Genomic DNA, 26,458 nt, shown 5'->3' on the forward strand with positions numbered 1-26,458 from the left:
AAACATGCACCAGGGACCCCCATGAGTGGGGAAACAGATGGGGAAAGTGGCAGGAAACGGAAGAGTTAAATCCTGTCCTTTTTTCCAGCTCCAAATGGACAATTTGGCCTTCTGGTGTTAGGTGTGGGGTGGAAACTGTTGGTTTCTGTGTGTTGCCGCTGTGCAGTGCTTGGAGTCACAGGACTCTGTTTACATTCCAGAGATTCCATACTGTTGGAAGTCTCACGGAAGACAGGAGACGGATGTGATGTTTACTGGTTTCCTGTCCCTTTGTTTTTCAGTTGCTCTCTGCTCTCACAGAGAGAGGGTGTATATCTTTTCTGTCTGTGTAGTTTAGTAATAAAACTCTTAGCATGTAGCTCATATTTCTCGTCACTTCTGCTGCTTTGAAACTCTGCGGAATGGGAACGTGTTTGGAGCCGTATTAGAGGCTCAGGTCGTTAATTATCGTCGGAGGGCGATTCCGGAGGAGCTCGGTTGAACGCAGGTTCCGACAGAAACGGCCTCTTGGGACAAGCTGACACCTGTGTCAGGCCAAATCTGGCCTGCAGACAGGAGGTTCCCCACATCTGTGATCTAGGATATGGTAGGGGTGGTATATACTGGATTTCCTTGGAGGGATGTTGACAGTGGACAGCTTAAGCCAGTGAGGGACTGAGGAGAACCAAACCGTCCCCTCTTTCCCCACCCTTCTCTCTTTCTGCCACTGTTTCTCTCTCCCTCTTTGCTAGGGAAGGGATATTTCATTCTCGCCAGGCGATTTTTATTGATACTCAGCCCAGAATACCTGGAGCGTCTCCACCCCCATCATTCTGCCCGAACACTGAGGTCCAGCTCCGAGGGCCTTCTGGCGGTTCCCTCACTGTGAGAAGTGAAATTACAGGGAACCAGGCAGAGGGCCTTCCCGGTAGTGGCGCCCGCCCTGTGGAACACCCTCCCATCAGATGTCAAGGAAATAATCAACTATCTGACTTTTAGAAGACATCTGAAGGCAGCCCTCTTTAGGGAAGTTTTTATGTTTGAGCCTTTATTGTGTTTTTCATGTTCTGTTGGGAGCTGCCCAGAGTGGCTGGGGAAACCTAGCCAGATGGGTGGGGTAGAAATAATAAATTATTTTTATTATTATACTCTGTTGAGTTCCCTTGAACCAGTCATTTACTCTGAGCTTAAAACTATCCCACAGGGTGGGTGGTAGGGAAGCCATATTTTGAAGAGCAAAAAAAAAAAAAAAAGGGCACATTTGTAGACTTCTGCTTTTAGCTATGGATAGCTATGACGACTCTCATTTTACATGCCTATGAAAATGAGGATGTGTCCTGGAAAACAGAGGACATTTGGTATGTTGTTTTTGGAATTAAAAGGCGCAGTCAGCTTAAACCTTCCAGTGATGAACCAGAGTGAAGACTTGCTCAAACCATTCTGCCCACAAAGGCCACGATTAGCCGATTCAAATAAAGAATTTTGGCGGGAAGTCCCACAAGCCGGGAAAGAATTCCTCCATGTTTGGGGGGGGGGGCTAAGCCAGGCCACAATGGCCTCCCACCCAGAATTCAGGTAAGTGAACCTTATATACTACCCTGAGGTCGTTTTTGGAATTAAAATGTAATAAATAAATAAAACAAGCCCTTGGATAATGGAGTGAAATCATCAAAATCTGACCAGACTGTGACCATTGAACGATGGGGACCTTTCTTACCGGGAACATCTTGAAGATCTGAATTCGGAACACAGTGCACCCTTGTCCCCATTTGTAGCCGGGGAGGAGAAAAGACACATTTCGCAGGTACTGAGCAAACAAAATGATTAAGAAAATCGACCTGTTCAAAAGAGAAAAAGGCATCGTGAAAAGCGGAGATCAAGAGCAATCAGGGCACAGAAACATTAGAACCAATTGATGCAACTTCAAATTGCACGTCTTTTGCTACTGTTGAGGATTCACTCGTCAAGAACGCAATGTTATCTGTGCAGTTTTGACTTCTACATCTACAAAAATCGGCATTGCTGGCAGCGGCAAGTCACATGAACTGGCCTCGAATCTGTTCTGGATGGAGAAATTTAACTGCACTGGAGCAGGATTTGGCCTTATAAAGTGATTTGTGCTTAGGAATTACAACTCTGCTGCTGTTCTGTTCCTTCGCGGATTTGATTCGTTCTTTCTCCACAAGTTGAAAAATTAGTGCAGTAGAGTCCCTAATGTCCCTCTGATTTTAATCTGACACTAACACCCACTGGGCCCATCACCTCCTGGCAAATAGAAGGGGAAGAAATGGAGGCAGTGAGAGATTTTACGTTTTTGGGCTCCATGATCACTGCAGATGGTGACAGTAGTCATGAAATTAAAAGACGCCTGCTTCTTGGGAGAAAAGCAATGACAAACCTAGACAGCATCTTAAAAAGCAGAGACATCACCTTGCCAACAAAGGTCCGTATAGTTAAAGCTATGGTTTCCCCACTAGTGATGTATGGAAGTGAGAGCTGGACCATAAAGAAGGCTGATCGCCGAAGAATTGATGCTTTTGAATTCTGGTGCTGGAGGAGACTCTTGAGAGTCCCATGGACTGCAAGAAGATCAAACCTATCCATTCTGAAGGAAATCAGCCCTGAGTGCTCACTGGAAGGACAGATCCTGAACCTGAGGCTCCAATACTTTGGCCACCTCATGAGAAGAGAAGACTCCCTGGAAAAGATGGGAAAGATGGAGGGCACAAGGAGAAGGGGACGACAGAGGACGAGATGGTTGGACAGTGTTCTCGAAGCTACAAACATGAATCTGACCAAACTGTGGGAGGCAGTGGAAGAAAGGAGTGCCTGGCGTGCTCTGGTCCATGGGGTCACGAAGAGTCGGACATGACTAAATGACTAAACAACAACAAACACCCACAAACCTTCTGTTTCAGTGTGTCTGAAGAAGTGTGCATGCACATGAAAGCTTATACCAAGAACAAACTTAGTTGGTCTCTAAGGTGCTACTGGACAATTCTTTATTTTTATATATATTTCGACTGCGTCAGACCAACACGGCTACCTACCTGAATCTAGACCCACAACCCTGAGATAGTTGAGCCCACATAGCGGTAATAATTCATGTCTAATAATCTCAGAGTACTTAGTTTGCTCTGGATTGTACCCAGTATATTTAAGATCAGTTTTTATTTTCTGATTTTACAAAGATTTTATGTCACAGTGGAATATATATCAGGATTTAATTGAGATATTATAGGGTCAAAGCTGATGTACCAGAGAAACACATTTTGGAATTTAAACCTGAATCTCAATAATTGTCAAAGCAGTAGCTAGAAAATCCTATACTATTCTGTGACCTTTTCCTTTATCTCTCCCTTTCGAACGACATCATTACAACTAACATATCAGTGAGCACTTTACACATTTCATGTAAAACTAGGATCAAGTAGGAAATGCTCCAAAATTAGACGCATAATCACACACAAGGGAATTGGCCCGGCAGTCGAACAACTTGATGAGGAAGTCTTTCGGCAACTGGCTAGTTTGTGCATCTGCAGTTTGTTGCTTTTGAGATTATGCAGTACAGTGGTACCTTGGTTTAAGAACAGCTTAGTTTATGAACAACTTGGATTAAGAACGCTGCAAACCCGGAAGTAGGTGTTTTGGTTGGTGAACTTTGCCTTGGAAGCAGAACATGTTCTGCTTCCCGTTGAGTGTGTTCCATTTGTAAATTGAGTCCCCCGCTGCTATGGGAAAGGACACCTTGTTTTAAGAACGCTTTGGTTTAAGAACGGACTTCGGGAATGGATTACGTTTGTAAACCAAGGTACCACTGTAGTTCTGCAACTCTACTTTTGCGTCAATTTGAAATTCTGCAGTACTGAAAAAGTGGTGCTTACAGTGCTGCAATGCCCCAGTGCGATCCCGCTCTGTCGCCGGCAGCTTGGAACACGGACAGCCCAATTAAGGAGACGGTGGGAGTGACGGTGAGGGGCCCAATGTAGTTTAGCATGGCCCCAGGGAGGCCCACCAGACCAATGACCACCTCAACCAAGCTGGAAACAATGATTGCTCCTTGGATCTATGGGAGAAAAGAGACACAACATGGATCAGGTCCTGTTTCACCACAGATACTAGTATTGGCGACAAGAAATGTGGGAAGAGGATATATTGATTAAATATTATCCTTCCTCACTCACGCTAGTGAGCTAGTAAAGGTAAAGGGACCCCTGACAGTTAAGTCCAGTCATGGACGACTCTGGGGTTGTGGCGCTCATCTTGCTTTATTGGCCGAGGGAGCCATTAGCAAAAATATATCCCTGCCCGTTTTGGTAAAAAATTGTTTTTACTGAAAGATTTCCATGGATAACAAAGATCCATGTAAGAAAGATGTTAACTGATTAAGTTAATTTTATTGGAAATTAGTATTGGAAAACTGCTACAATGAGCTACATAGAAATACAGCTTGAGGGATTTGAGGAAGTCATTTAATAACAGTTATAAAAATATGATTATAACAGGTAGGATAAATGTTTGTTTGTTTGTTTGTTTATATTGTAATGTTTTTTTTCCTTCTATGTTGTTTATGTTTGTTATAAATTTGAAAAATTAATAAAACAATTTGAAAACAACAACAACAAAGGTCAATGTAACATCTCCGTTTTCAATTCAGAGAGTCCTCTCTACTGGTTAGGCCAGGCTTCCTCAACCTCAGCCCTCCAGATGTTTTGAGTTTTGAGACTACAATTCCCAGCATCCCTGCCCATTGGTCCTGCTAGCTAGGGATCATGGGAGTTGTAGGCCAAAAACATCTGGAGGGCTGAGGTTGAGGAAGCCTGGGCTAGGCATTGTGAGGTTGGGGGGAGGGGGGAAGAATGGGGGGGGTAATGATCTTTCATTCTTTTGCATAGTGTATGTGCAGAGAGGGGGTTGTGTTAGCACATAGTCTTCACCTATTCATTTATGTGTTTTCGTTGGCGGTACGACACGTTGGCGAGCCCAGAGCGTGGCTGGTGGGTTGCATTCAACTGACTGCAGTGAGTTTTGTTTGTGCGTTTGAGGCAGAGGAGGGTTGATGGGTCAAATTAGCCTTATCGATTCATATGCTTCCGTTTTTGTTTAATATGCATTACTTCCAAATAGCTCCTTGGCTATGGGTTACTTTAGAGATGAGGCCCCTTCCTGGAAAAGGCTGCTGTTCAACTTACTTCTCTGATCCTCGGCTGCCAAATGTGGGACGTGTTTAAAGGTAACGTCCAGTTGCCATAGATCTCCCCTGCATAATGAGGCAAGAAAGGTCAACAGATAAATTATAAGCATAAGGCCACTAAGCAACCTGATTAATAGAGACCGAGAGAGAATCAGTTAGCAAATGAAGCATGTCAGCCAATTGCAGCAAAGCCTTACTCTGCGTTACTCAACCTTTCTGAGTGAGGCACTTTCCACACAGTCAGCAATTAACAGAACAAGTGCACAGTTGTTAAACGTTTGTTGCACGCAATCCACGCATTGTGGTTCGAGGACCCGACCCCCGCAATGTGAAAAGAAGACACAAGGACACGTGATATAAGGCTAATGGGCAAGGAAAGGCCACAACTTTATTGATTACAGCAGTGAAAAGGTATTGGCTTAGGCATTGGATCTCTAAAACAAGTGGGTTTATGACGCAGGTGGCGCTGTGGGTTAAAGCCTCAGCGCCTCGGGCTTGCCGATCGAAAGGTCGGCGGTTCGAATCCCTGCGGCGGGGTGCGCTCCCGCTGCTCGGTCCCAGCGCCTGCCAACCTAGCAGTTCGAAAGCACCTCCGGGTGCAAGTAGATAAATAGGGACCGCTTACCAGCGGGAAGGTAAACGGCGTTTCCGTGTGCGGCTCTGGCTCGCCAGAGCAGCGATGTCACGCTGGCCACGTGACCTGGAAGTGTCTCCGGACAGCGCTGGCCCCTGGCCTCTTAAGTGAGATGGGCGCACAACCCCAGAGTCTGTCAAGACTGGCCCGTACGGGCAGGGGTACCTTTACCTTTACCTTAGGTGGAGCCTGTTGATGCTAATCCAACTATAGGCTCTCCCCTGATGTCACCGAGGGTCGTGCCATGGCCTCCCGCCAAGCAGGCATCGGACAGAATACACGACCGCCAGATTCCTTTAACGGAATACCCAAAAATTGAAGGCATAGGCGATGGCCACACCTAGCACTTCGACACACCACAACACATTATTCCAATGCCTAACCTACCCACCAATACCACAAAAGTTGTGACGATTGCTACGAGGTAGGCGAAAAAACCAAAAAGCCTAATGCCAAATGGAAAAACTCCTACCAGGCCCCCTGGGCAACCAGGGTGACCAACCTAAGGTCCATAGCAAGGCCAATGGCCTAAGCCCTAACTCAAAGGGAGTGGAGGGTGGGTGACTCGCGACGAGACGGCGGCGAAGAATGAGGCCGGGGAGAGGCTGGCGCTGCAGCGAAAGGCTGCTGAACACGCCCCCTCTGTGGCACCTGGTTGGATGCCTACCGGGGGGGGGCGTGGGCGCCAGCCAGGTGAGGTGGAGGCAAGGGGCTAACGCCCCCTGCTAGGGGCGGTGCTCGGGCTCCCGCCCACAACCACTCCCCTCTCTTCCAGGGAGGAGAGTCTTTCCCACTTCCAAGTTTGCACTTCTTGTTGCTTCCCAGCGCCAGACACATAATATTTTTTTTAACGGAGCACTGAAATTCTTACCTATCCTCCCACTCTATCCCTGCACATTCACTGCTATAATAATTGCCGCATGAGATATGGTTGCAAGCTCTCTCTCTATTAGCAGAAATATGGAGTGAAATGCTGGTGAATTTTCAGCTCTTTTAAAAAGAGTTACAAACTGATGTGGACACTGAATTTAAGCTTGGAAAAGTGAGGATTTTAGTATTTATTGCATTTTAGTCACTTTTTAAAAACAAAAACTAACCCAAAGCAGCTAACAACATAGTACAAATATTAAAAACTAAATATAACAATCAGGATAGGCATAACCGAGAGAAATCGAAATTGACAGATTCACAGATTGACTGCGCATTATGTTACCATCTTGGAAGCATAGAGAGCCCTCAAATTATTCTTGTTCACTTGCTCTCCTCTCTATTTAAATCTCCCTTTGTATAGAGATTTTCAAAAGGGATACATGACAAATCTGAAGAATCATCAATTGTGCAGGCTGTTTATGTTAGCCAGATTTAATATGTTTCCCTCAATGATAGTAAGAGGAAGATATTTAGCTCTCCCAGAATCAGAGCGTCTCTGCAAATGTAGTAAACAGGAACCTGATACTTTGGAGCATATTTTCTTTTCTTGTGATTTTGGCAATTATGCCAGAAGACAATTATTAGAGGCCTTACAACTCAACAGGCTCAATTCTATGCCACCAACGGTTCAGGACCTGCTCTCGGACAGGAACGATCAAATTACTTTAATAGTGGCTGAATTTTTGAGTGCTGTCCATGTAGAAAGACTGGGCCATTATAAAGAGATTTAGAGGTTCTTAATTGATTGGTGATGCGGTAGCGTTATATTATATTATTTATGCAAATTGATTTTCTCTGGAGTTAAAGATCTGACTGGGACAAACCTTGTTATGCTGAATTTGTATTTTGCACAATTTGTATACCGTGTTTGTTTGATAATGAACAGTTTGCTATGCCTAATAAAGGATTGACTTTTATTATTCCTGTTCTATCTCCTAACTGTCGGGAAATCAGGCCTTTATCAGGAGAAACTGGCAACTCTCCCAGGCACCCGGCATGATTCCCTGTTGAGCTCCCTGGCTGCATTCCCCAGCAAGATCCAGGCTAGGTCGCAATAGGCGATCCTTCTCAGCGTGAGAAGAACACACCCCTCTTTCCTGCCCCCCCTGGGCAGGGGAAAGAGATAGACAGAAACGTATTTACATGCCTTTATTTCTGTCTTTGCAGCATTACAACAAAACGTGACTGCTCTCTTCAAGCTCCAGCAGTCTAGTGACAAACACTTCCTGGATAGGAATAAACGGAAGAGCTCATATTACACTCTGAGCTAATTCCGGTGCTTCGCACTGTGAATAGACTGTCCCTCTGATTCCCACGGGCAATCCCAACATTCCCATTATGTTTACTTTTCAAGCTAGCACTTTGCAGCTGCATTGCATCCATATCGTAACACTAACAACCTTCAGGATGAAACAAGTTTGAATTACCTTCTGGAGGACATTTCCATTTCTCCAAGGCCAGAATAGATTTAGCGGGAACCAGGAATGCTAAGGCACTGGCTTGAAACAGAGGCAACCTGGATTGCCAAAAATAAAGAGAGCGTGACTTGCCGCCATCAGCCCCCCACAACTTCCTTAAGTTCGCCAAAGGGTGGGGAGGTGGGGAGCTGAGCAAAACATACCTAATTCCCACAGTGCTTTGGATAAGAGTCGTGATCCCCACGCAGCTGAAGATGGTACCAATGAGCTGGCTGATGGTGTATTGGTCCTTCCCTACACACAGGGATTCTGCCAGTAGGAAGGGAACTGCGATGGTGCCACTGAAACATGTCAAGTAATGCTGGAGGGGGGAAATGGGAAGGAGGCTAGGTCAAAAGAGCACCTGATTAGACACTTTCCCAAAATTCAAACCGCAGCTCAGGACCGCAATACTTCCGTATAAACCTACTCCATATAAACCTACCCCTGAGATTTCAGCCTCTGAGGCCCTTCTTCACATGCCTCCTTCTCGAGAGGTCCAGAGGGTGGCAACACGAGAACAGGGCCTTTTCTGCAGTGGCTCCCCATTTGTGGAATGCCCTCCCTAGGGAGACTCGCCTGGTGCCCTCCTTTAGGCACCAGGAGAAAATGTTTTTCTTTAAGACACCAGTCTGGAGGGACCCTTATGTGACTGACTGACTGATCGATCAAATTTGTATACCGCCCCATACCCGTAGATCTGAGGGTGGTTTGCAACATAAAACAACAGTATTAGAAAACACAAAATGCACAATAAAAACAAGAACAGGCCTTTGGCTGATTAACATTCTATGTCCTTTTAAAGGTGTTGTGGGATTGAGGTTATAGGGTTGTTCTTGTTTTTATTGTGCATTTTGTGTTTTCTAATACAGTCATACCTTGAGTTGAATGTGCTTCAGGATGAGTGTGTTCGAGTTGTGCTCCATGGCAACCTGGAAGTAACGGAGCGCGTTACTTCCGGGTTTCGCCGTTTGCACAGACGCTCAAAATGACGTCACGCGCATGCGCAGAAGAGCCGAAACGTGACCCACGCATGCACAGACGTGTGGACACGGGTTATGTTTGCTTCTAGATGCGAACAGGGCTCCGGAATGGATCCTGTTTGCATCTAGAGGTACCACTGTACTGTCGTTTTATGTTGTAAACCACCCTCAGATCTATGGGGATAGGGCGGTATACAAATTTGATCAATCAATCAATCAATCAATCAATCAATCAATCATCTAAGGGTCCCTTCAGACTGGTGTCTTAGTGCACATGTGTGTTTTCTCTTTGGGGCTGTTGATTGCACAAAGCATTATTAGCAGATATAGGTCATGCATGCCTAAAAAATACCAATCGTCTTTTCCCAGGCTTTTCCCAAATCTTTATGTGTCTTTTCCCAGGCTTTTTTTAATATTAAAAAAGCCTGGGGAAAGACATATAAAGATTTGGAGAGAATGTGGGAAATGATTGTTGTTAAAAAACCCCTGAAGTTATGGTACTGAGATTGTATAGGACCTGATACACTTATAGAGCAAAAGACTTTGTCCCTGCAAGATCAGCCCATCCCTATAGAAGAAGCCACCGCCAAAGAAGATAAGATTGGGGGAAATTAATTAAAGAACTATGCAGGACATATTAGTTAATTTGAAACCCAAAAAAGAAGAGGAAATTGTCTTTTTTTTTTAAGGGAAATGTTTAAGGCATACTTTTTTAAGGGTTGTGTACGGATTTTTACATTAGTAGAACTTTTAAACGTCACTTGTATTAAGATGAATAAGGTTTTAAAATTAGATTGTTAAGAATATAAGGCTTTACGGAAGTGCATGAATAAGCTAATATAATGGAACCATGAGGGGGAATGGAGGGAAGTCAACTGAATTAAGATTTAGGATTTGAATTTATATATTTGTTTTGTTTTGCTTTAAATTTGTGTTGTTGTTTTGATTTTTGTGGGTCTTTTGTTATTTTGGGGAAAATTAATAAAATGTCTAAAAAAAATACTAATCGTGAGATATCCAGATCACTCCTTTTAATAGCAAAAGGTGTCAAGCGATAGGACTAAAGCCAAAATGGAGCAACTGACAGATAATAGGGAGGTGTCCATACGCTCAAAGAAACCCCAAAGGTTTGCAAAAGTACAAAAAGGTAAAGGTAAAGGTACCCCTGCCCGTACGGGCCAGTCTTGACAGACTCTGGGGTTGTGCGCCCATCTCACTTAAGAGGCCAGGGGCCAGCGCTGTCCGAAGACACTTCCGGGTCACGTGGCCAGCGTGACATCGCTGCTCTGGCGAGCCAGAGCCGCACACGGAAACGCCGTTTACCTTCCCGCTGGTAAGCGGTCCCTATTTATCTACTTGCACCCGGAGGTGCTTTCGAACTGCTAGGTTGGCAGGCGCTGGGACCGAGCAGCGGGAGCGCACCCCGCCGCAGGGATTCGAACCGCCGACCTTTCGATCGGCAAGCCCTAGGCGCTGAGGCTTTAACCCACAGCGCCACCTGCGTCCCGCAAAAGTACAAACATCTTCTTAAAAAACACCTGGAGGGACCCCAAATGTCCAAATACCTCCCCTACAGTCCCTTTCAGTTCCTGATATCATGAAAAACACACCTGCAATTCATAGAATTATAGATGCATAGAATTGGAGAGTTCAAAGAGACCCGATGATCATCTAGTCCAAGCCCCAGCAATGTAGGAATATTCAACTGTCCCGTATGGAGATCCAACTTGCCACCTTGTTTGTGTATACAGCTGAAGTGTGAGTATGCACCCAATTTATCACTAAACCAGCAGGTGGAATTATAGGACACTATTTAGAATTTGGGACGCGGGTGGCGCTGTGGGTTAAACCACAGAGCCTAGGACTTGCCGATCAGAAGGTCAGAGGTTCGAATCCCCGCGACGGAGTGAGCTCCTGTTGCTCGGTCCCTGCTCCTGCCAACCTAGCAGTTCGAAAGCACGTCAGAGTGCAAGTAGATAAATAGGTACCTCTCCGGTGGGAAGGTAAACAGCGTTTCCGTGCGCTGCTCTGGTTCGCCAGAAGCTGCTTAGTCATGCTGGCCACATGACCCGGAGGCTGTACGCTGGCTCCCTCGGCCAATAAAGCGAGATGAGCACCGCAACCCCAGAGTCGGTCACGACTGGACATAATGGTCAGGGGTCCCTTTACCTTCCTGCTCTTGTTAGCAGGGAAACAGTGTTTGGGGAGAAATATGTTGCAACCTTTTCCTCCTGTCTCTTTCCCTTGGCATAAACTCCTCACTGCAATTGGCTCTAGGAGGCAGGGCACAGAGGATGCAGATAATGTCCATGCCCCCCCCCAACCCTATAGGTACCGCTCCGGCGGGAAGGTAAACAGCGTTTCCATGCACTGCTCTGGTTCGCCAGAAGCGGCTTAGTCATGCTGGCCACATGACCCGGAAGCTGTATGCCGGCTCCCTCGGCCAATAAAGCGAGATGAGCGCCGCAACCAGAGTCGGTCATGACTAGACCTAATAGTCAGAGGTCCCTTTACCTTTACCTATTTAGAATTTACTTGGGTGGGGGGGTGGCACAGCGTCTTAGTTAACTCTGCACAGAATTTAAGTGATTAAAATGCATTTTAAATAAAGTACAGAGGGAGAGTCAAAAGGGAAGATCAAGGCAAACAATTCCATAGAAATCAACACTGTAAATCAACAAGGCCAATTATTTAATCAATGTAAACAATGAATGGAAAGTTATAGGCACCTTATGTGTGCCCCTAGTAACTTTTACTCCCTGTACTTTTGCAACAATAGTATTGCTAATGAGACTACTATATCATATAACAATATCTGAATACTTAGCAACTAGAGACCTTGATAAAGCAGCTTCAGAAAAAAAGCAGCGTGAGACTTATTTGGAATGGGGGAATGCACAAAAGTCATGAGGAACAGTTGAGTTTCTTTGGCTCCACTCCTCAAAGCACGTCACAAGTGGAGCTTGATTACACCTTTACCTGAAATCCCAGCAGGATGCAGAGATACCAAGGTGGCGCATCTTCAATTCTATAGATCATATCAAAATCCTTCTGCTCAGGATATATCGGTGGTCCGGCATGGTTCCCATCTGCCTTTTGCTGGAAATAAAAGAAGAGGATTGTTAAGAGACTGAACCAGGGATAGCTAACCAGGGATAGGTCCTCCAGCTGTGGACTACAGCTCCCATCATACCTTAGTACTGACCATGGTGAGGGAAGTTGTAGACCATCACATCTGGAGGGAATCAGAAAGTGGAATGCAGGAAGAGTTTGTGTTCTGGCTTGAACCTGGTGCTGCTGTGCTAATGCGCTGGGTGTGATCAAGGCAGGTGGGCACATTATAGCCACATTCCAAGCCACATTCCAAGCCACATTCCAGATGTACCTGTGGACTTTGCAGTAGGAGGGGAACGGGGTGTCTGTGTTGGTTTGCCATTTCGTTGCTCTTCCAAGAAATCTCCCACCTGGCAGAAATTGAAGCCAGACGAGGGGAAACAGGCATTCACTTCCAGGTGAGGAGAGGCTGCCAGAAAAATCTTGCAAACAGGTGTAGGCTTTGGTGATCAAACAATACTAGCTGAAACATTACTAAAGGAATTCATAGTTCCGTTGAGGGTCCCCAAATAGTGGAGAGCCATAGAATGACAGCCACATCAACCCAGCTTTGAATGAACTGTTTGAATAATAATAATAATAATAATAATAATAATAATAATAATAATAATAAATTTATTTATATCCCACCCTCCCCAGCCGAAGCCGGGCTCAGGGCGGCTAACAACAATCAAATAATCCAACATTCTAAAAACATTTCATTCTAAAAATTAATTAAAATCAAATTGATGGCAACCGTTAAGCAAAATTCTGTGCAGGTTGCCAGAGGAGGGGGGTCAGGCTGCACCCTGACCAAAGGCCTGGTGGAACAGCTCTGTCTTGCAGGCCCTGCAGAAAGATGTCGGGTCCCGCAGGGCCCTAGTCTCTTGTGACAGAGCATTCCACCAGATTGGAGCCACAGCCGAAAAAGCCCTGGCTCTAGTTGAGACCAGCCTAACCTCTCTGTGGCCTGGGACCTTCAAGATGTTTTTATTTGCAGACCGTAAATTCCTCTGTGGGACATACCAGGAGAGGCGGTTCTGTAGGTACGAGGGTCCTAGGCCGTATAGGGCTTTAAAGGTTAAAACCAGCACCTTAAACCTGATCCTGTACTCCACCGGGAGCCAGTGCAGCTGGTATAGTACCGGATGAATGTGATCTCGCAGCGAAGACCCCATAAGGAGTCTCACTGCGGCATTCTGCACCCGCTGGAGTTTCTGGGTCAGTCTCAAGGGCAGCTCCACGTACAGCGAGTTACAATAATCCAGTCTGGAGGTGACCGTCGCGTGGATCACAGTGGCTAGGTCAGGGCGAGAGAGGTAAGGAGCCAACTGCTTAGCTTGGCGGAGATGAAAAAATGGCGGTGGTCCAGGAGTTCGTGATCGATCACGTCGAAGGCTGCTGACAGGTCTAGAAGAATCAGCAGCCCCGACCCGCCTCGATCCAGCTGCCTGCGGAGATCATCTGTTAGGGCGATCAGAGCCGTCTCGGTCCCATGACCAGCACGGAAGCCGGGCTGGAATGGATCCAGAGCCATTGTTTCATCCAGAAACCTGCCAAGCTGTTCAGCAACCGCTCTCTCAATCACCTTACCCAGGAATGGAAGATTCAAAACCGGGCGGTAATTGGATAGATCTAAGGGATCTAATGATGTTTTCTTTAAGAGCGGGCGCACCACTGCCTCCTTCAGTTCCCCTGGGAATATCCATTATATAAGCAGTATTGCAGGTACTGTATGTGGTTATTGGAGGATGTGGATAGTGTTTGGGGGGGACTTTTTGCAATATTTGGGGGGCAAACCCATACAGGTACCTACTTATACATAAAGATTGTCAAGGGGGTGCCTCCTATGGGTGCCCTCAACTTCTGAGGTGAGGATGGTTGCTATCGGAGAGGAAGTGCCTTTTCAGTGGTGGCGCCCTAGTTGTGGATTGCTTTTCCCAAAGAAGTTTGCCAGGCACCTCCTTTGCTGTCCTTTCTACATCTACTTCTTTTTAGATACAGTTTCAACTCTGCTGACCTGACTGTTTTATGCTGCTTTTTTTTTCCTTTTTGCTGCTGTTAGCAGCATCAGAGGAACTATTCAAAGAGCTAGGAGCTTGACTTGAGACAAACAAAATGGAAAAGTACTCAAGTAGCACATGTTGTTCCACAGAGCTACAGCCCAGTACTCCTTTCAGTACTGGGCAACGTGCCCAGGAGTCCTGGGTTCAGTGTAAGAAGGTGGAGGCCAGAAAACGGTAAATGTGGCAAGCCAGACCTCAGGGGAGACTGCAAGAGTTCAGCAACGAATGCTTTCTTTATCTGCCATCACTAGGGGTGCTTTGAGATGTGCACAGTTTAGCAGATCCAAATCACTGCTGTCATTTTTTGAAAGGTGGAAGTGGAATACCAACTCTGATTCCACACCCTGAGAACCCAAATCACATCCTGTTGTTAATTGGGCTCTCTCTCTTAATAATAATAATAATAATAATAATAATAATAATAATAATAGATTGCTTATACCCTGCCCATCTGGCTGGGTTTCCCCAGCCACTCTGAGTGGCTCCCAACAGAATATTAAAAACACAATAAAACATCAAACATTAAAAACTTCCCTAAACAGGGTTGCCTTCAGATGTCTTCTAAAAGTCAGATAGTTGTTTATTTCCTTGACATCTGATGGGGCGTTCCATAGGGTGGGCGCCACTACCAAGAAGGCCCTCTGCAGGGTCTCTGTAACCTCACTTCTTGCAGGGAGGGAACTGCCAGAAGGCCCTTGGAGCTGGACCTTAGTGTCCGGGCTGAACTATCGGGGTGGAGATGCTCCTTCAGGTATACTGGACTGAGGCCGTTTAGGGCTTTGAAGGTCAGCACCAACACTTTGAATTGTGCTCGGAAACGTACTGGGAGCCAATGTAGGTCTTTCAAGACCGGTGTTATGTGGTCTCAGTAGCCACTCCCAGTCACCAGTCTAGCTGCCGCATTCTGCATTAGTTGTAGTTTCCGGGTCACCTTCAAAGGTAGCCCCACGTAGAGCGCGTTGCAGTAGTCCAAGCGGGAGATAACCAGAGCATGCACCACTCTGGTGAGACAGTCCGTGGGCAGGTAGGGTCTCAGCCTGCGTACCAGGTGGAGCTGATAAACAGCTGCCCTGGACACAGAATTGACCTGTGCCTCCATGGACAGCTGTGAGTCCAGAATGACTCCCAGGCTGCGCACCTGGTCCTTCAGGGGCACAGTTACCCCACTGAGAACCAGGGAGTCCCCCACACCCGCCCGCCCCCTGTCCCCCCCAAAACAGTACTTCTGTCTTGTCAAGATTCAACCTCAATCTGTTAGCCGCCATCCATCCTCTCTTTTCCCAATCCCTGAGGTGGTTCTGGGTAGATTTTTATTGGGACTATTGTATGTGGGGAAAGGAGTAAACGCTCCCTTCCTCCAGTGCTCCCCCTTTGCGTGAATCCCTGCCCCATCTGCCCCAGGTGCAACTGAGAGGCTGCAGAGTAAAGAAAATAAATACAACAGTACCTCAGGTTAAGTACTTAATTCGTTCTGGAGGTCCGTTCTTAACCTGAAACTGTTCTTAACCTGAAGCACCACTTTAGCTAATGGGGCCTCCTGCTGCTGCCGCCACGCCGCCACAGCACGATTTCTGTTCTCATCCGGAAGCAAAGTTCTTAACCTGAAGCACTATTTCTGGGTTAGTGGAGTGTGTAACTTGAAGCGTCTGTAACCTGAAGCATATGTAACCTGAAGTGTATGTAACCCGAGGTAGCACTGTAGAAGGTAATACAGTGGTACCTCAGGTTACATACGCTTCAGGTTACAGACTCCGCTAACCCAGAAATAGTACCTCGGGTTAAGAACTTTGCTTCCGGATGAGAACAGAAATCGTGCTCCGGCGGCGCGGCAGCAGCAGGAAGCCCCATTAGCTAAAGTGGTGCTTCAGGTTAAGAACAGTTTCAGGTTAAGAACGGACCTCCAAAATGAATTAAGTACTTAACCCGAGGTACTACTGTACTATTTGGAAAGAGAACTGTTATGGTGATAAGAGTTGGTCCCTAGAGGGGAGAGATGGTCTATAGAGAAAGAAATGTCTAGAACTCAATCTGTTCAGGTCACTACCATCCTGTATAGGGAGAGCTGTAGAGGCTGGAAGAGCAACACATTCACGGCTTATCTACACATGAGTAAAGGTAAAGGTAAAGGTACCCCTGCCCGTACGGGCCAGTCTTGACAGACTCTGGGGTTGTGCGCCCATCTCACTTAAGAGGCCAGGGGCCAGCGCTGTCCGGAGACACTTCCGGGTCACGTGGCCAGCGTGACATCGCTGCTCTGGCGAGCCAGAGCCGCACACGGAAACGCCGTTTACCTTCCCGCTGGTAAGCGGTCCCTATTTATCTACTTGCACCCAGAGGTGCTTTCGAACTGCTAGGTTGGCAGGCGCTGGGACCGAGCAGCGGGAGCGCACCCCGCCGCAGGGATTCGAACCGCCGACCTTTCGATCGGCAAGTCCTAGGCGCTGAGGCTTTAACCCACAGCGCCACCTGCGTCCCCTATCTACACATGAGGAAATACTGCAATTCTTCTGTTATTACGAGCTCTGGGAGGAACAGGTGCTGAACTGGGGAAGCACAAGAGGGGATGCTTTGTTCAGGTGCCCCATGGCTCGTTTCACAGTAAATGAACACTGTGGAAGCCGCTTTTATCAACCTGGGAATGATCCATACATTTCGAATGGTGCAAAGCAGCAAGTTGGGTCATGTACGGACTGGCACCTAACTAAGTTTGGCCAAAAGTAGCGTTAGAAATTGCTTGAATGTCAAGTTGGCCATCTGTCACCATATGCAGAATGATAGTCACTGAAAACTTCTGAGATAGGGATATGTACAGTGGTACCTCGGGTTAAGTACTTAATTCGTTCCGGAGGTCCGTACTTAACCTGAAACTGTTCTTAACCTGAAGCACCACTTTAGCTAATGGGACCTCCTGCTGCCGCCACGCCGCCAGAGCACTATTTCTGTTCTCATCCTGAAGCAAAGTTCTTAACCTGAAGCACTATTTCTGGCTTAGCGGAGTTTGTAACCTGAAGCGTATGTAACCTGAAGCGTATGTAACCCGAGGTACCACTGTATTAGAATCAATGCGAAGCAGGGTTGATTTGTATTCTTGTTTGAAGAGATTTCCTTTATTTTAAGCGAAAGTCCCATGTTCTGTGAACTCCATGCAACATCTGTGGTCTGTTTTGATTCCCTGTTTACCTTCCACAGTGCTAAAAAGAGTTTTCAATGTTTGTTCTCTGGTCTCGTGGTTTCCTTATCCTCTTATAATAGCTACAAAATACACTTCCATCACCTTTGCCTCATGTAGAGATGGTTCATTTTGGGTTGAAAGGGAAATCTACCTACCTACCTATTGCAGCAGCCTCTATAGCCGTGCGGCACCTCTCCAGCCGGGAGAGCACGCGTGGGGCTAAAGAAGCCGCCCACGACCCTCTCCTGGCTGGAGAGGTGACGCGTGGCTATGGCAGGAGCCTCTCCGCTGCACGCCTTTCCGCTGCTCCCCGACCTGCTCTTTGGGGCTTCCCCCCACCAGCCCCAAAGAGCAGGTCGAAAGGAACCTGAAGCCTGGAGAGCGAGAGGGGTTGGTGCGCACCAACCCCTCTCGCTCTCCAGACTTCCAAGGTAGCCACCTGATGGTGACTGAACGCACCTTAAACAGCACCTTGTTTTAGAGGGGGAAAACAAGAGGGGGAAAATTCTCCCCCTCTCTGCGCAGCGCCTCCTGCCGCTTCACTGAAGGGGCGCTGGGCAGAGAGGTGGAGAATTATTTTTTCTTGTTCTCCCCCCTCTAAAACAAGGTGCGTCCTATTGAGCGAAAAATACGGTAATTCACGCTTTAAAAAGAGTGCACAAATCTAAACCATCAATTGGAAATGCACTTCTCTGAATTTTGTTGCGCAGTTCTCCAGCTGAGTAATGTGTACAAAATCACATGTACTACAATAAAGTGTGCATATAAATGCACATTGGTGAAAAAAAACATTCAAAACCACATTGTTTTAGGCGAAACTGCTGCTGCTGCAAAAAAAAAATGTGTACTAGGCAGAATTGTGTACAAGCGTGTATTTGGAAGAAAATTGCAATAAAATGGTGGCGAACTTGCATGAGGATTTTTTAAAAAAATGCAAACCAATGGAGAATTGCAAAGAATCAAACCTAAGACTAGAAAAAAATGATAAAGAGAGAAACAAAAATTGACAGATTTCCTTATCACTGGCCTTAAGCCATACTTAAACATTTCCAAGCAATAAATTTCATGCAGGTCTATACGTTAATTTGAAGCAGTCATTTTACCTTGAAGTGAGCCGGGCCTTCGGAGCTGTTTCCCATTCCTATGCAGAACCAAAGAAAGAGGAAGTCTGACTCCAGGCATATTTATAATCTCTGTGAGGACTTTAGCCAACATACCAAAGATTGCCTGTCAATCTGTAACCGCAGCTATTGGTTGCTGATTGTGAAATAAATTTATGGTATTGAAAGCTCACACATCAGTCCCTATTGAGCAGGACAATACACGGATAAAACTCATCCCTACCAGAATGTCAGTTTTCACAGCTTCGTTGGCTAACTATTAATAGAATGGAGTTATTGCACAACCGACTGGCTAGATGATAGTTTGCACAAAAATTCGACTCAGGCAGCCAGGATCCAAACGTGACATTTTGTTGGAAACCACAGAAACGAAAACATCTCCGTTAACATTGTTTTAATAGGTGGGTAGGTGGCGAGAAAACAAGCCAGCCCACACTGTTTTCTGTCATATTTTTCTTTAGTATCCCTTCCAACCCCTTCCCCAAATTGTACTACATAACCCAGTAGTACACTGTGTAAATTACTTTAATTTCTGCATCTCCACAGCCACTGCACTGAGACACTAAGGTTATGAATGAGATCAGGCAGTTTCATTAATGATATAATTGCTAGAGAAAGAATAGGATGTAGAATAGAAAATAAACATAGCGGACGGTATCCAGCATAACTCAGAGTAGACCCATTGAAATCATTGGACCAAAGTGACTTAAGTTTACTAATTTCAATGGGTCTTCTCTCCATAGGATTTGGTTGGATATCGCCCACTAGCTGTGAATCAAAAAAGGCATATATTATCGGCTTGACTGGGACTTCCGGGTCGGCGCCATCGTCGAATGGCGGACTCCCTCCGAGCTCCGGAGGGAGTCGGCTGGGTAGGGGTCGGGTCCTGCCGTGCCGGCGACGCGGGGACCCTCAAAAACCATGGGCGGAGATGCCCATAGACTTGGTGACTCGGCGGGCACCGTTTGCGCCCCCCCGACCCACGAAGGAGCCTTTTTAAAGGCTGCGGAGCGGGTGACGGGGGGGGGGGTGTGGTGCTGTGAGTCCAATGCTTCCCCTGCCCAGTGAAGCCGCATGCCATTCGGCGGAGAGCAACGACTTCTTCTTTGAAAATTTCGGATTTGGACTAAAAGGAACAACCCGTGAGTAAATTGATTGGACTTAAAAGGGAAATTTGATCTTTGAATTTGGAGCGAGCGGGGGGAGTGCAAAAAGGAAGTCCGCCCCCCCCTGTTGTAGATGGCTCAACGCAAGGATTTGACAACTAAGATCGAGAGATGAACTTGTTTACCTGAAAAAAATTTTTAACTTCACGAAGGGAAATTACAATAATTGTGCTGGAGAAGACTGATTTGTGGGAACTAAAATGCAACCCCCCCCCCGGGAACCGGGAACGATCCGCTATGAGAGACTGGTGAAGAGACACAGAAACTTTGACAGCTGTCAAAGTAGCTGTCAAAGCAGGAAAATAAAAGAGAACTTTGTTACGATGGCTTTGCTGGTTAGATTTGTTACAATTTGGACATAAATTATTGGAAATAAAGGCAACAAGTTATTTGACTTTTGGGTCTGATTGTGAAAGAAATTAAGTTACCATATTCCCTCTAGAGGGAGGCTGGGACATTGCAACAGTAGCAGCAAGTGGAAAAATACTATGAATTTGAGCAGGATTTGTTATCTCTTGGGAAAGCTGCAAAAACAAAGCATTATTTTGTGTACAGAGGTTTCTATACTAAAGGAGACAATGGATTTATCTATTGAAGAAAGGAAGGGACTTGACGCAAGTTATGTTCCTGAATAACAAAAGCCTCTGTGGAGAACAAGAAGTTTCTGAATTAGAAGGTTTCTGCAGCAGAACAGGAAAAAGCAACCTGAGGAATAAGAGCTGGACCAAATTTGAAGCCGGAGTATTTGGAACATCCAGACTTTAAAAGGACCAAGAAATAGAATTTAAGTTAGACTCTTAAACATAGAGGTCTGGATGGAAGAACAATGACTTTTTCTGAGAGTTTTTTCGAGATTGGACTTTCTGAAATTAAAAGCTATCAAAAGACGGCAAAGTGGAGTTGAGATATAGACGTGGATACACCAGGCTGGCAGTAGACAATGGATGAACTTTGGGGATTGGAACCGGGGAATGGGGGGGGGGGGGAGATTTGGAATCCAAAGGCTGTAAAATTATATATTATTTCTTTCTTTTCTTTTTTCATGTTTGTTGTTTGAAAATAGGGGAATTCGTGGAAGGGAAATGGGGTCGATCTTAGGGAATTATATAAAGTATAAGGAGAAATGGTTCATTAAGATAAATAAGATAAATTAATTTGGAATAAATGGGTTATTTAAAATTACAAATAAGGTTTTAAAATTTGGGGTAAGAATCTGTGGAATCAATTTAAGGGAAATGGAATACAAGAGGGGGAGGGGGGGGAAGTCCGGGAAAGATGCCACTGAAACCAAGTGTAAATCATATTTGTTTTTTGTTTTTTTCTTGCTATCTTTCCTTTTTATTCTGGAAAATTTTTAATAAATATTATTAAAATATATATATATATATTATCGGCTTGACTGTGGTAAGGTAAAGGTAAAGGTACCCCTGCCCGTACGGGCCAGTCTTGACAGACTCTGGGGTTGTGCGCCCATCTCACTTAAGAGGCCAGGGGCCAGCGCTGTCCGGAGACACTTCCGGGTCACGTGGCCAGCATGACATCGCTGCTCTGGCGAGCCAGAGCCGCACACGGAAACGCTGTTTACCTTCCCGCTGGTAAGCGGTCCCTATTTATCTACTTGCACCCGGAGGTGCTTTCGAACTGCTAGGTTGGCAGGCGCTGGGACCGAGCAGCGGGAGCGCACCCCGCCGCAGGGATTCGAACCGCCGACCTTTCGATCGGCAAGTCCTAGGCGCTGAGGCTTTAACCCACAGCGCCACCTGCGTCCCAAGTGGTAGTTCTTTTCAAATCTGTGGTAGATTTGACTGTGGTAGTTCTTTTCAAATCTGAAGATTTTTAAAAGCCAGGATATTGCATTAGAGATAGGAGCACATCTGCAATTACCTGCCCCTTGCTGCTCTTCACAATTCATATCTGCTTGGGTTGTCTCTTATCAGCCTTTCTTAAGCAAATGTGCTCCACAACATATATACTCCCAGTGAAAAGGTGCTTTCTTCCTCCTTTCAAGAGTATGACTCAGGATTCCTTGTTTTGTTGCTAGTGGAGTTTTGGTTTTGTCTTGTTTTTTAAAAACAACAACAACACTGAATTTGCCTGGGCAGTGCCAGTACACACTCTAATACCTTTGCCCAACTGTGGCAAACCCCACCCACCCCAGTTCCTTGAGCCATTTATCATGGGATTGTGAAGTAATCGAGGTAATCTAGGGCCATAAACAACCCTCCTTGGAAAAAAGAAATAAATAAGATGTCTGTTGGAGGGGAGGTGCTGAATAGGTGCAAAATGCAAAATCTGCTTAAGAGTGATTTAAAAGGAAATGGAGGATCTGTGATTCTGTGAAGGGGAAGCAGCAATAGTGGAAGGGTGAGATGAAGGCTTGTTACTTATATTTGGGGGAGAAACGAGTGATTTCTGCTATTAGATGATGTGGAAAGTTCCTGTTGGTTTTCAAAGATAAAGTGCTTACACAATACAAAATTTAATCTTACTAAAACTTAGTTAAAGGTAAAGGTAAAGGTACCCCTGCCCGTACGGGCCAGTCTTGACAGACTCTGGGGTTGTGCGCCCATCTCACTTAAGAGGCCAGGGGCCAGCGCTGTCCGGAGACACTTCCGGGTCACGTGGCCAGCGTGACATCGCTGCTCTGGCCAGAGCCAGAGCCAGAGCCGCACACGGAAACGCCGTTTACCTTCCCGCTGGTAAGCGGTCCCTATTTATCTACTTGCACCCGGAGGTGCTTTCGAACTGCTAGGTTGGCAGGCGCTGGGACCGAGCAGCGGGAGCGCACCCCGGCGCAGGGATTCGAACCGCCGACCTTTCGATCGGCAAGTCCTAGGCGCTGAGGCTTTAACCCACAGCGCCACCTGCGTCCCTAAAAAGCTTAGTTAGGCTGGCCTAATAAAGAAGACTCGGGGCATACCTGGATATGAAGTAATATAACCAATTAATTTTTTTGTATGCTTAGGACTAAACAAATATGGTTCTTCGCTTTCTCCCAAACAACAGTTCAGTAGGAAAGAGTCCTGTAATTTAGCGTAGCCAAGGCTGGCTCTGTGTTTGAATCCTCTGTGTTCTAGATCATTCCTTTGATTATCTTGACACCATTTTCCACCAGCCCATGAGACTGTGGATATCTAGGACTCGGAAGTATTCACAGTGTTCCTTCACATTACAAAGGAACACAGGGTCATTCCACGCCAAATCATCTGATTTTAATACTTAACCGTGCTCTCACAACTCAGATTTTCTTTCAAAAAAATTATTATGTGTAATATAAAAATTATTACCTATGAGATAACCTCAAATGAAGAATTTTTTTTGGTCCAAAATTGAGCACAGGACAATTTTTTGAAAATTTTGATTTTTGCGCTATTTAGGCTAATGCAATTTCTGCGTCAGGTTAGAAAAAACCTCCTGTTTCGCTTATTTTTCATGGTGCCAGGGTGATTTGGCATGGAATGACCCCACAGGGATGTCATGTTTGGTCCCATCACTGTGTTTGCATGTAACACCCTGCCCTCAGAAACACACTGAGGATGGAGCATCTAGAGAGAACACAGATTGCACCTCAATTGTAATGCAACTGTTAGTAGGTCTGTGAGAGGGCCTTTTTGGTAGTGGCACCTGCACTGTGGAATGCCCTCCCATCAGATGTCAAGGAAATAAACAACTATCTGACTTTTAGAAGACATCTGAAGGCAACCCTGTATCAGGAAAATTTTAATGTCTAATGTTTTACCATTTTTTATGTGTTGTTAGCCGCCCAGAGTGATTGGGGAAACCCAGCCAGATGGGTGGCATATTATTATTATTACAGTGGTATCTCGGGTTACAGAAGCTTCAGGTTACAGACTCCGCTAACCCAGAAATAGTACCTCGGGTTAAGAACTTTGCTTCAGGATGAGAACAGAAATCGCGCAGCGGCAGCAGGAGGCCCCATTAGCTAAAGTGGTACCTCAAGTTAAGAACAGTTTCAGGTTAAGAACGGACCTCCAGAACGAATTAAATTCTTAACCCGAGGTACCACTGTATTATTATTAGGTCACTGCCAAATGACTGGACAACAGGTGACAGGTACATATTTAATAACCACAAGGAAACATCATGTTTTTTCAGAGTGCCTGCTACTATTACAACAAGAACAATGACGAAGAAGGAACAACAATGCCAATTTTAATGTACAAATGGTTTAAAAGGATGACACATACCATAAATATACTTCTGCAGATATTGTAAGCTCTCTCTAATCCATCTCTAAACAGTTGCACTCTTTTTCACCTCTTTGTCCCACCCGAGACCAGAAACAGGTTGGACAAGCCCAGGCTTGTCATGCTATAAGGCCTATTTCAGAGAAGGCAGTCTGGGTAAATAAGGAAATGTATTTCTGTTGACAGCCAAATTTCATATAAGTGTATAACTAAATCTCATTTTTGTAAAAGAGGAGTCGGTTCACGCTGTACTTCCTGGTTTCCACGCTGCACCTTCTGCCTAAGGTGGCAAAGACACACACACACACACACACACACACACATATATATATTCCACCTGAAAGTCAATAATAAGAGAGACAGGTACACTTCAGCATGGAGGGCATTCCACAAATGGGGAGCCGCCACCAAAAAGGCCCTGTCATGGGGCATCACCAACCAGGCAGCACCACCAACAAGGTTTCACCTGACATTAATTCTGATGTGTTTCATATGTATGGCAACTGGAGTAGCCTGATCATTTTTACCAGAAATGTTTACATAGTCCACTCCCATGGTACCTTCTGCTCCATGCTGGTGATGCTCAGAAAAGGCACTGTTGTTGTAGCCATGTAACCACGCAACAGGGACGCGGGTGGCGCTGTGGTCTAAACCACAGAGCCTAGGGCTTGCCAATCGGAAGGTTGGCAGTTCGAATCCCCACGACGGAGTGAGTTCCCTTGCTCGGTCCCTGCTCCTGCCCACCTAGCAGTTTGAAAGCACGTCAAAGTGCAAGCAGATAAATAGGTACCTTCCTGCGGGAAGGTAAACGGCATTTCCGTGCTCTGCTCTGGCTTCACCAGAAGCGGCTTAGTCGTGCTGGCCACATGACCTGGAAAAACTGTCTGCGTACAAATGTTGGCTCCCTTGGCCTGTAAAGCAATATAAGTGCCACAACCCCAGACTGGACTTAACTGTCAGGGGTCCTTTACACAATCCACTCTAATCATCTGGATGGGATAGGGCAATGTTCTATAAAAGTACAGGATGAGCTGCCCTTTAAAATATCTACTTGTATAGAAATCCTCTCACAGAAAGGCTTGTGCCCATAGCACTACACTGATTTCCTCAGGTGGTTTAAAAGATACCCTGGTGGGCTTTTCTTGTGCCATAGTTTGTTCTTGGTGAATCATAGAATCATAGAGTTGGAAGAGACCACAAGGGCCATCGAGTCCAACCCCCTGCCAAGCAGGAAACACCATCAGAGCACTCCTGACATATGGTTGTCAAGCCTCTGCTTAAAGACCTCCAAAGAAGGAGACTCCACCACACTCCTTGGCAGCAAATTCCACTGTCGAACAGCTCTTACTGTCAGGAAGTTCTTCCTAATGTTTAGGTGGAATCTTCTTTCTTGTAGTTTGGAACCATTGCTCCGTGTCCGCTTCTCTGGAGCAGCAGAAAACAACCTTTCTCCCTCCTCTATGTGACACCCTTTTATATATTTGAACATGGCTATCATATCACCCCTTAACCTCCTCTTCTCCAGGCTAAACATGCCCAGCTCTCTTAGCCGTTCCTCATAAGGCATCGTTTCCAGGCCTTTGACCATTTTGGTTGCCCTCCTCTGGACACGTTCCAGTTTGTCAGTGTCCTTCTTGAACTGTGGTGCCCAGAACTGGACACAGTACTCCAGGTGAGCTCTGACCAGAGCAGAATACAGTGGCACTATTACTTCCCTTGATCTAGATGCTATACTCCTATTGATGCAGCCCAGAATTGCATTGGCTTGGTCACCATCTTTTTGTGTAAAGAGTATATCTCACAGAACCCATACGTTTAATTTTTAAAAGAAACAAGTGATTAGCAAGGAAAGAGTAAGATGAATGGCGTTGTGAGTGGCCTTTGGAGGAGGCTGGACCAATTCTCCCTTTATGGTGAGGAATGTGTAGCAGAATTATTAGACATAAGAACAAAGAGAGGCAGAATGCTAGACGGTTGGCAGAGGAAGTTGCTTATTCCAGTGTACTGTCATTGAATTCAGGACTTTTGGCCAGTGTCAGCAAGGAAATGGTTAGATTCAGCACTTACAATTCAGGCTTTGCCACATATACTCAGATCAAAGTCCATCTCTTTAACCACAGCTCTTTTAACTAGGGGTCTATTAATAAAAGTTGCAGAGAAATTAAGAATTAACTTCTTTGCAAGGCCTCAAAGAACAGTTGCTACTGTTTTAGTTGAGAAGCAAGTTTTTACAGGCTGGTGGGACCGCAAATACGCTAAAGAAGGTTCCCCTCCACCTTCCTCAAGGATCCCGCAGATTGTCCCCCAAATCCAGTTTAAAAATAAAAATAAAAATGCAAGTGCAAACCACACATATAAGATTAATGAATAATCGGGAAGAATACTACCAGAACCTTTCCTCTTGTATTGCTGAAACCGTAAGAGCAATAGCCGTTAGGGGAGGAGGGAGGAGGAA

The 26,458-nt window shown here is 45.8% G+C and overlaps 1 protein-coding gene across 2 annotated transcripts in view; it reads right to left on the minus strand.

Moving 5' to 3' along the window:
* Nucleotides 1-26,458, minus strand: part of SLC23A1 (solute carrier family 23 member 1) — a 67,157-nt gene that overhangs the window by 17,689 nt on the left and 23,010 nt on the right. The window contains exons 1-7 of one of the 2 annotated variants that reach the window (XM_079969858.1): nt 18,612-18,675; nt 12,157-12,276; nt 8,359-8,516; nt 8,165-8,253; nt 5,172-5,239; nt 3,864-4,045; nt 1,697-1,817 (exon numbers count right to left, since the gene is read on the minus strand). In XM_079969858.1, the coding sequence (XP_079825984.1) occupies nt 1,697-1,817; nt 3,864-4,045; nt 5,172-5,239; nt 8,165-8,253; nt 8,359-8,516; nt 12,157-12,276; nt 18,612-18,647 (774 nt within the window). In that variant the 5' untranslated portion in view covers nt 18,648-18,675. Of the gene's footprint in view, nt 1-1,696; nt 1,818-3,863; nt 4,046-5,171; nt 5,240-8,164; nt 8,254-8,358; nt 8,517-12,156; nt 12,277-18,611; nt 18,676-26,458 lie in introns of those variants that run through there. The other variant, XM_079969857.1, reaches the window with a different exon arrangement.

This window comes from Podarcis cretensis (genome assembly GCF_951804945.1).
Source record: "Podarcis cretensis genome assembly, chromosome: 3".
In the NCBI taxonomy this organism is placed as follows: Eukaryota; Metazoa; Chordata; class Lepidosauria; order Squamata; family Lacertidae; genus Podarcis; species Podarcis cretensis.